Here is a 9,994-nt window from a genome sequence, read left to right as displayed (position 1 = left end):
GTTTCTACTAGATGACTATTAGTAAGGTATTAATTTGTACGTATATAAGTATAAAAATTATAAGGGAAGAAACTAAATGCAGCTATACAGTTTCCAGATGTGACTACTGGGCTTTGTGTCACCATGTAAAATCTATTATTTTATCTTTCCAAATGAGATAGACTCTCATCTGCCTGCAAATTGGAAAAAAAAAAAATCTACACAACTTTAAAGAGAATAAGTTCTTTTAGAACTTAAAAAAGGTACACACACACTCACTCACACATACACACACTCATACACTTTTCTGTTATGGTCCTTTTAGTCTTTTAACATCCAAAAGTCTGTATTTCCAGAGGGTTACTTAGATAACTATTTGTGTATAGACATGGATAAATTCAAATTTTCTTTTGAAATACTGGCCTTATCATATAATCAAAAAGCATAAGAATTATACAAAATAGGAATAAAACATCTCTTAAGGTAAAAATACGGAATTGGCAACAAACATTATCAGTTTTAAATCCAAGCTGCTCATCAAATCAGTCTTCAGTTCACTTATTACAATGCTGTGCTTTTACAATATTCACCTTCTTTTTTATGACATCAGAAGTCACCAGACTTGCAAACTATGAAGAGCTTCAATAATTTATGTAGCAGATAATTTTTTACAGTCCAAATTATTTTTTGCTTCCATAGACAATGTTGGTTCTTTGGGTTCTTGCTTAACTTGGCTCATAGAAATTGTACCTTCTGAGTTTTCTTCAACTTTAAAACCAAACATAAAAGGAAAATCCAAAAGGTTAATATAATTTATAACAGTGGATTTTAGAATCATACAAATTTAGAAGCCTGGCAAAAACTAGCACTTTGAAAAAAGAAAAGCAGCTGGTATATTTGAGAACTCAGTCCTGACACTTAACAGTCATATGGATTAAACTCTTTTAGTATGCTTCTAGCAATGAAACAAAACAATCTATAAAGAACTCTATAAATTTATTCTCTTCTACTGTTCTGTTAAAAAAGCAATCCATACATTCATAAAATTATAAGGAATTTTATTGTGTTTAAACTTAACTGTCTTTAAAAATATGTGAGTAAAATTCAAGAAGCCTTCCACTATTTGAAAATTATTTGTAAGGCAAATAGCAGGCATGTGTACTTCATAGATGTATTACTATTTGGTTTGCATATATGATCACATATCAAGAAAAACATTCCCTCCCTAAAGAAAGTGCACACATTAAGTATTTTAGAAAAAACATACAATGTCTTAAATGATAGCTCTGACTTAGCTGCCTTAACTATATTTGCTTACTTATAACATTCAAAATGCATTTACCATTTTAAATTTAAAGTGCTTATGACCAAATTAATCTTAATGTAGCAGACCAGCAGCACTAGTGTAAAATGGCTAACTGGATGCCTCGGATCAAATCTTACTCTTTTTCTCAGGAATACTGATTTCTCAGTTGTGATAGAGAACCAAGATAAAGGGGATTATATTTGCTTAGTAAAGTGTGTGAACACACCGAATAATCACTATATATGAATATGTTGGAGGTTAGCCAAGGCACAGAGAAAGCCAGTAGAGGTTGGATTTGAGTGAAATAATACTTTGATAAATCATGCAAGTTCAAACCCAAATACAGTTTTCTATAAAGCAGTCTCTGAGTTTCCAGAAATACCATGGGAAAACACAGAGGCAATATGTCAAAAGAGAAAAATGCTTTGGAGGCCAACAGATCTGAGTTCAAATCCTTGTCCACTTATTAGATGTGATCTTCGCACAATTACTTAACCCCACTAAGCCTTGGTTTCCCCATCTATAAAATGGGGACACCACCAACTATTTCATGAAGTTGGTGTGACAATTTATTCATGTATATTGCTTTTCCCTCTATCCTAAAGTTTCTCAGTAGTTGAAAGTATAGCAGAATTACGGATAAAATTTCCTAAAAGTAATGCTTTCAATAAATTTAAAAGATAATGATTCTTTTCTGGAAGTAACTAACTCAGTTTTCCTTACCCAGAAGAATGATGACTAAGAATGGAGGGGAAATACTTTATATATTCTAAGGATAATTTTTAAGATTATGTTTTGTTCTTCAAAGCAAATTGCAAACCCTTTCCCACAAAATGTCCCAACCAGAACAAATTTGTGTGAAAGGAATTGATAGAGGTCAAGGAGAAGTTAAGAGATTATTATTACTGGGCCTCCCAGGTGGCACAGGTGGTTGAGCGCAGCGCTATGGGGCTGTCCACTGCCTCTGCAGCACGGGTTCCATCCCAGCACGCCAGGGAGATGACCACATGGCATAGCAGACCTCTCCTGCCTCGCCTGCTGCTCCCCTCAGCAGGGTGTTTCAGTCAGTCTGCCTGTTCTGTTCCCTGCTCTGTCTCTGGTGAATCCTCTCATCCCCCGCAAATCTGGCCTGTACCCCGGTTCTTGTATAAATAAATAAATCTTTAAAAAAAAAAAGATTATTGGGCCTCCCCGGTGGCGCAGCGGTTGAGCGCTGGGTTGCGAAGCTGCCTGCAGCCTCTGCAGCCGGTTCGATCCCCGGCTGCTCCCCGGCCACCAGAGGAGGGTCCCACATGGCGAGCAGACCTCTCCTGCCGCCCGCTGCTCCCCTCAGCAGTGTACTTCGGTCCTTCTGCCTGCTCTGCTCCCCGCTCTGGCTCTGGTGAATTCTCTCACCCTCCCGCGCTTCTGACTGTACCCAGTGCATGTATAAACCAAACAAACAAACAAATAATAAATAAATAAATAAATAAGACATGCCTCTAGAAAATTAAAAAAAAAAAAAAAAGATTATTATTACTATGTTTACCTGGCTCATTACAAAGAGAAGGCAAAAAGCTCTTAGATGAAAGCCCAGTCCCTAAACCTTACTAGTTCCCTTTCACTTTCCACAGAACTAAACATTTAAGTCTATACTGAAAATCTTCCTTTCAACCTTCTTATCTGCCAATTTCATTCCTTTTTTCTTTTTTTAAAATTTTTTTAAAGATTTATTTATTTATGCATACAAGAACTGGGGTAGAGGCCATCCTGTACACCCCGGATGTGGGGCATGAGAGGATTCACCAGAGGCAGAGTGGGGAGTAGAACAGGCAGATCTACTGAAATACACTGCTGAGGAGAGGCATGCTGCGCCATGTGGGTTGCTCCCAGGCTAGCCAAAGATCAAACTCATGCTACAGTGGCTGGTGATAGCATGATAGCCCTGTCTTTAACCCCTGTGCCACCAGGGAGGCCCTCATTCCTTTTTTCTTTATGCCTGTGTGCACATCAAATTTTCCACAATACTTCTACACTAAAAGCTTTCCTTTTTGTTTTATTTTCACGCATTCTAAAAAGACCGTAGTAATTTCATATCACCACAGATTTTCTATGTAAAACTAAGTAATTAGGGAGTAAGTAATTTCAACGTAGAACAACTTTTAAGTTTAAAAGTTATTAAACTCATACTAATGAAATGTTTTGCATCTTTCTCATAGTTTTACTTATTTATATATAAAAACCCACTGAGTAAAAATGATAGTTTTTTTCTGTAGTGCAATAATGATAGCCCATAAAGGTTTTTAAAAAAATAATATATGCTAATTTTAACTTACTAAGAGCTGGATGATGGTCTATAATCTGTATTGGAATGGTCTGCACATCTCCCAGCAGAATCTGTTGAACACTTCTTTCCAGATTCTCTGTAGGCTCAATATCTCCATCTTCCACCAACTGATCCACTGCAACCAGATTTTGATCTGATCCTGGAAGGTTCTCAATTGTAGAGGCAACACTATTGTTTTGGGTTAGACATGTATCTGTTTGAAGGCTATGACTCTGACCAAGCAGTAGAGAATTACTATTCATTACATCACTTCCTATTGAATCCAGAAGTCTTGAAGGACTGGAGGAAGAGTGGTTATTTACTGATACCAGAGTTGGTGATCCATCAGAAGTGAATCTTGGTTGCAACTGCAAACCCTTTTAAACCGAAAAAGAGTTACATCAAAATGTTTGAATTTATTATGATTTTTCTATATATATTATTCTTATGACATAAAATTAGAATAAAATGAGTATAGTTACTACAAATATAAAAGGAGAGAAACAAAAACCAGAGGAAAAATAGTACAATGAAATTTTATCAACTCAAACTTTTTCAAAACATATTGTTAAATTATCATCTTAAATCAAGACACAAAAAAATCAGAAAATTAATAATGAAAATATCTTTGATCATTATTGTAAGTCTGTTAAAGTCCTCAGGAGAAGAAGAAAGACCAAAGAAGAAAGTCCTCAATTTTGGCTGTTTTGCTGGATAACTACCTGTAGTTGTGTAAATATTTTTGGCTGAAATGAGGAAAGTGAGGACAGCAAGTGGGCTGGCTCTGGAGACAAAGAACCTCTTGTCTGATGTGTTTCTCCTTTGGTGGTAATTGATTCTCCTGGTGAATTTCCTAAATTACAAAAAAGAAACATACTATTATACTAATTTTCATGGTTTCTAGAGCACTGCACATTATTAAAACCCTTGATTTAAGGGGCCTCCCCAGTGGCGCAGCGGTTGAGCGCTGGGTTGCAAAGCTGCCCGCAGCCTCTGCAGTGCCGGTTCGATCCCTGGCCGCTCCCCAGCCACTGGAGGAGGGTCCTGCATGGCGTGCAGACCTCTCCTGCCGCCCGCTGTTCCCCTCAGCAGTGTACTTCGGTTCTTCGGCCTGCTCTGCTCCGGGCTCTGGCTCTGGTGAATTCGCTCACCCTCCCACGCTTCTGACTGTACCCAGTGCTTGTATAAATAAATAAATCTTTAAAATAAACAATAAATAAACAAATGAATGGATGGGGGGGGGAACCCTTGCTTTAAGAATGGCAATAGGAAATAAGGTGAAAGTATTGCAAAAGACTAAGAAGTTGGGCCTTCCTGGTGGCACAAGGGTTAAAGTGTCAGTCCTATCAAACTATTGCCAGCCAACAGCCCCTGTGGCATGAGTATGAGTTTCATCCCTGGCCTGGGAGCTAACTCACATGGCACAGCAGACCTCTCCTGTTTTTCCCACTGCTTCCCCTTAGCAGTGTATTTCAGTCAATCTGCCTGTTCTGCTCCCCACTGTCTCTTGTGAATACTCTCACTCCCCGAACCTCTGGCCTACAACCCAGTTCTTATATGCATAAATAAATAAAATTAAATCTAAAAAAAAAAGATAAAAATAAATTGACCTTATATGAATGGGCTTATTTCTAGGTTTTTCATTTCTAATTACTTACTTTACTCTGCTACAGTCACCCACTCGCTACTGTGGGCATGCACTGGGTCATAAGATCTCTTTCAAACATCCCATTGTCTGAATATAACCTCTTATTCCTCCAGGATTTTGCTCAGGTACTGCACTGCAATAGTTCTTCAGCTTCATGTACCTCCAGTCAAAGGATTCCTTAGTTTTCTTTAGCTCCATCAACCTCTTCTTTAATAAAATTCTCTCTCCATCTAACTTAAAGTCTTAGATTTATAATTGTAGTCATTCTATTGTAAATTCTCTAAACTCTGTTGTCTTTGGTCTTATCCCCATAGTAAAATGCTAACTCCAGATGAAAATGACTTCAGTACCCATATCTGAGAAACTGAATACTACTGGAAAAGAAACTTGCTATTTCTACTACTAATTCAAGATCACCTATCTCTGTCGGACCTTCACTTATACCTAACAATCTTACAATGTTTCTTTTACTATTTATTAGGGATGACAGAAAATCTCTATTTTCCTCAAATCTTGGCCATTCTTCCTGAAATCTTTTCTAATTCATAATTGTCTTAAAGAGAAAAGAGACGCCTTGAGTAGAAATTTCCACAACTTTCCGTTACCCAAACTAATGACTACCTTTTTCATCTTCATCTATCTCTCCAGGTCTTTCATGTCTTAAAATACCTTTCCTCAACTCCATAATTCCTTCATTGTTAACTTCTGGAAAAAGTGGTCTACATTGTCTCCATTCATCTCCTATTCACTTTTCAACCACCTAATATGGTTTCCTTTCAATCCTACTCCATTGAAATGGCTGAATCTCAAGCATTTGAAAACTAATCTCATGATCTAATTTTTTACTCTCTCCCACCACCACAATACCCTATTCTTATGCCAGTGTTGCCAAACTCAGTAAATGCCACTATTAGTCAGTTACTCATGAAAGAAACACAGAAGCCACTCCAGATCATTCCTACTCTTTCACCTCACATACCTAGTCAATCAATAATCAAGGTCTGTCCACTTTAAGATTTTAAAATTCTACTTTTAAAATAACTCTTAAATATGTCTGATTCTAATTTAAATGCAACCAACTGCAGTCTAAACTACTATCATGTGTCATCTGGACAGCTGAAAGAGACTCTTAACACGTGTTTTGTTTATCCAGTATTATCTCCAAGCATTGTCTATGCTGAAAAGTTTTAAGTTCCTTGAAAGTATATGATCTTTCTTATTTATTAGCCTTCAAACATATACATTGACTGGCAAATTCCTATTCATTCTTTAGTTCTTAGTTTAAAAAATCACTTTGTGAAGTGATACTTCCCTATGCCTAGGACTAGGTTATAGGTCTCTTTTACTATTTCTACAAAATTTTGCACAATTCTCTCATGGCATTTTTCACAATAGTAATTAATTAGAATATAATGGTTTAGTATCTTTTTATTAAAGATTTATTTATTTTTACACAAGAGCTGGGGTACAGACCAGAGGTGTAGGAGGGTGAGAGGATTCAGCAGAGACAGAGTGGGGAGCAGAACAGGTGGATGACCGAAATACACTGCTGAGGGGAGCAGCGGGTGCGACAGGAAAGGTCTGACACGCTATGTCGGAATCTCCCCCGCTGGCTGGGAATTGAATCCACACTGCAGAGGCTACAGACAGCTTCACAGTGCTGCGCTCAACCCGCTGCACCATCAGGGAGGCCCTAGTATCTTCTTTTTTAAAGATTTATTTATTTATGCATACAAGAACTGGGGTGTAGGCCAGAGGTGTGGGATGGGGTAGAGGAGAGGATCCACCAGAGACAGAGTGGGGAACAGAACAGGCAGACTGACTGAAACACACTGCTGAGGGGAACAGCGGGTGAGATAGGAGAGAGGTCTGCTGCACCATGTGGGTAGCTCCCTGGCCACGATATCGCTGTGTCTTTAACCCCCGTGCTACCAGGGAGGCCCTGTTTAGTATCTTTTTCTCATTAAACTTTAAATTCAATAATGCAGGAAACTTACTTCTCTTTTATGCACAGAATTTATCACACTGAGTGAAATATGGGCAGAAAAACTGAATAATGTTAAAGAATTTAAAAGTTATTCTGTCTCTAAAGTAACTCTTTTAAAGGTTAATAAGCTGAAGAATGAAGAAATAATTGCACTATATATGCTATTTACTTATTGATTCTAAAGCATTTATTTAGGAGTTATCTTTTCAGCAGGTATAATGCAAGAAACTAGGTATGTCAACTTGAATAAAATACAATCCATGTCCCTAAGCAGCTCAAGTCACAATGAAAGATACAGATGACAAAACAAAGGGATACCATGTTAAAAATTAATTTAAAAGATAACATGTTAAATGAGAGGTAAATACAGAAGAGTAAATACCTAGCTTACATGAGGGTAAAGTTAAGAGAGCACTCATTGAGATTGCCATTTTAGGTTGAGAGGAGTTTGCCATGCAAAAGAGGAGAAAAAATACTTTTAGTAGATAAACCAAAGGGTGGAAACAGCTTTAACTATTGAGAGAACAGAGGAGTAAGAATATGTAAAAAAAGAAAACCATAAAAAGTGAACAATAGTTTTCTGATTAGGCATCTTAGTATAATTACTAGTGGAATTAGCCTAGTTTTACAATTAACTATTCTAGCAATCAATCCCAAAATTTTAATCATTAGGAAGCATAAAAGCTGATGATTATAAGAGGAAATTTAAATAGCTAGAATTATTTTGACAAATTCTAATATAATTGGTCTTGCCTCTCTAGGTCATGGTTCCTTATCTACATAATTTGATTAAATAGTATCTTAGAAGTCTTCAGTTTTAACATTATTTCATAATTTAAAGGTAACTTACCTTCTGCAAATGTAACTGTCACAGTCTCTCTCAGAATATTCCCATTATCTGTAGTCCACTGAAGCTGAAATGGGAACATTTATTTCAGTAGAATTAACAAAGCATTTTTATTAAAAAAAACTTCCCATCATCAATACAATTGTTATATTCTATTCAGTCATAGTACAACTATGCTTTATCCTGCAATTACTCTCTTCATGTGTTCACATTCTTAAAACACAGTTACACTTAATTATCTAAATATATTACTCTCTCAAGTTCAGATAACAAGAATGTTGACAGCAAATGCAGATGACACGGACTACTGCTAACCAAAGCTGTCCAAGTACCTGAATTTTGGGTAGTAAATAATTAAGAGTTTTGGATGCCAAAGAGTTTTGGATGCTAGTAGCTCTAGCTTAAACAAAGTCTGATCTAGTTATTGAATTTGGATAGTAAAATTCTGAAGAGCGACAGATACTGCATCTGAGATTTTAATGCTGTAATCACTGTGCTTCATAATTAGCAGTTTATGGGTAATTATAGTAATTTCTTCAGAACAGGTAAAACATTCTTAGAAAAATACTGTATTCAGGAAGAACATACAGTATCATGGAATGAGGTAAAATTTTTATTTATAGATGATATATGGAACTAACATTATCACTTTGTATAATCGAGACTGTGTGCTCGCTTCGGCAGCACATATACTAAAATTGTATAATCGAGACTGAATTGTCCTATTTAAAGTTGCCCATATATTTAAAAAAGGGAGATGTAAGCAGTATGTACTTAATAAATGTCTGTTAAATGAATAAGATATACCTTTCATGGAGATAAAATGTTGATTTTTCATAAGAAGGTTACTACCATTATTTTCTAGACTGAGTTGGAAATTCACTCACATTTCTACTCAAGAGAAAACAAAATTTTAGTCAAATCATCACCTGAGAGTTCACAGTGTTTACATCTCTTAAGAAAAAGATACTATTTTTGTTTAATATCAGTTATTTATATGGTCTAATTTCAACCACTGTTATTTGCCTGAATAGTACTAAAAACTGAGAAAGATTTTAAATAAAATAAGAAATTACTGTTGTGATCATACCGTTGCTGGAATAATCTCTGTGTTATACACATTATCTCCATTTTTCAAGGATTTCTGTACTTCATGGATGTGATTTTTTATATCATTTACAGTTGGAAAAAAGGATAAATTATGTCTTTCAGGCACCTCATCAGGTTTGAACAGTTCCCTTTCCACAAATTTTCTGTGGAAAATAAAAGGTAGAATAAAAACATAAAGAATCTAGCAACATACTATGAATTAAATAAGATAAAGACTTTCTTTTAGGACAAACTTCTGTGAAGAATGGTGTACAGTTTTATAAGTAATCTGTCTCCTTGTACTTTTTTTTTTTAATTAATTAATTTATACAAGCACTGGGTACAGTCAGAAGTGTGGAAGGGTGAGAGAATTCACCAGACACAGAGCAGAGAGCAGAGCAGGCAGATTGATGAAGTACACTGCTGAGGGGAGCAGCGGGCGGCAGGACAGGTCTGCGCACCATGTGGGACCCTCACCCGGCGGCTGGGAATCGAACCAGCACTGCAGAGGCTGCGGGCAGTTTGGCAGCCCAGCGCTCCACCACTGCGCCACCGGGGAGGCCCTAAGTAATCTGTCTTTCAATTTTTCATTTTCCATTAGACCAAATCAGAGAATTTATGCAGATTAAGGAAATAGCCTACTTTCTTTGGTTTAACATCTGTGTATCTTAGAATAAACTTTGACATCTTTATGAATTTAAAGGAATCACTATTTCCAGTTTAAATATAACATGTTTTTAAATACTTACTCATGAGTCAGACACTATACTGAACCCTTCACATCAATTATCTACTTTTACTGTGCAGTAGGTACAATTATCATCCCCACTTTA

At 36.5% G+C, this 9,994-nt stretch overlaps 1 protein-coding gene across 6 annotated transcripts in view; it reads right to left on the bottom strand.

The window, feature by feature from the left end:
* Nucleotides 1–628: 628 nt before the first annotated feature.
* The window catches only part of CARF (calcium responsive transcription factor), a gene marked incomplete at both ends in the record, with an annotated part of 28,426 nt that continues 19,060 nt past the window's right edge, over nucleotides 629–9,994 (bottom strand). For 5 of the 6 annotated variants that reach the window (XM_084255272.1, XM_084255274.1, XM_084255275.1 and 2 more), the window contains 5 exons: nucleotides 629–747; nucleotides 3,601–3,967; nucleotides 4,313–4,443; nucleotides 8,076–8,139; nucleotides 9,163–9,325. In XM_084255272.1, coding sequence (XP_084111398.1) covers nucleotides 629–747; nucleotides 3,601–3,967; nucleotides 4,313–4,443; nucleotides 8,076–8,139; nucleotides 9,163–9,325 — 844 coding nt within the window. The remainder of the gene's footprint in view (nucleotides 748–3,600; nucleotides 3,968–4,312; nucleotides 4,444–8,075; nucleotides 8,140–9,162; nucleotides 9,326–9,994) is intronic. The other variant, XM_084255276.1, reaches the window with a different exon arrangement.

This window comes from Talpa europaea (assembly GCF_964194135.1).
Source record: "Talpa europaea genome assembly, chromosome: 1".
Classification (NCBI taxonomy): domain Eukaryota; kingdom Metazoa; phylum Chordata; class Mammalia; order Eulipotyphla; family Talpidae; genus Talpa; species Talpa europaea.
Note: the sequence above shows the minus strand (reverse complement) of the source record. Positions and strands in the feature narration are given on the sequence as shown.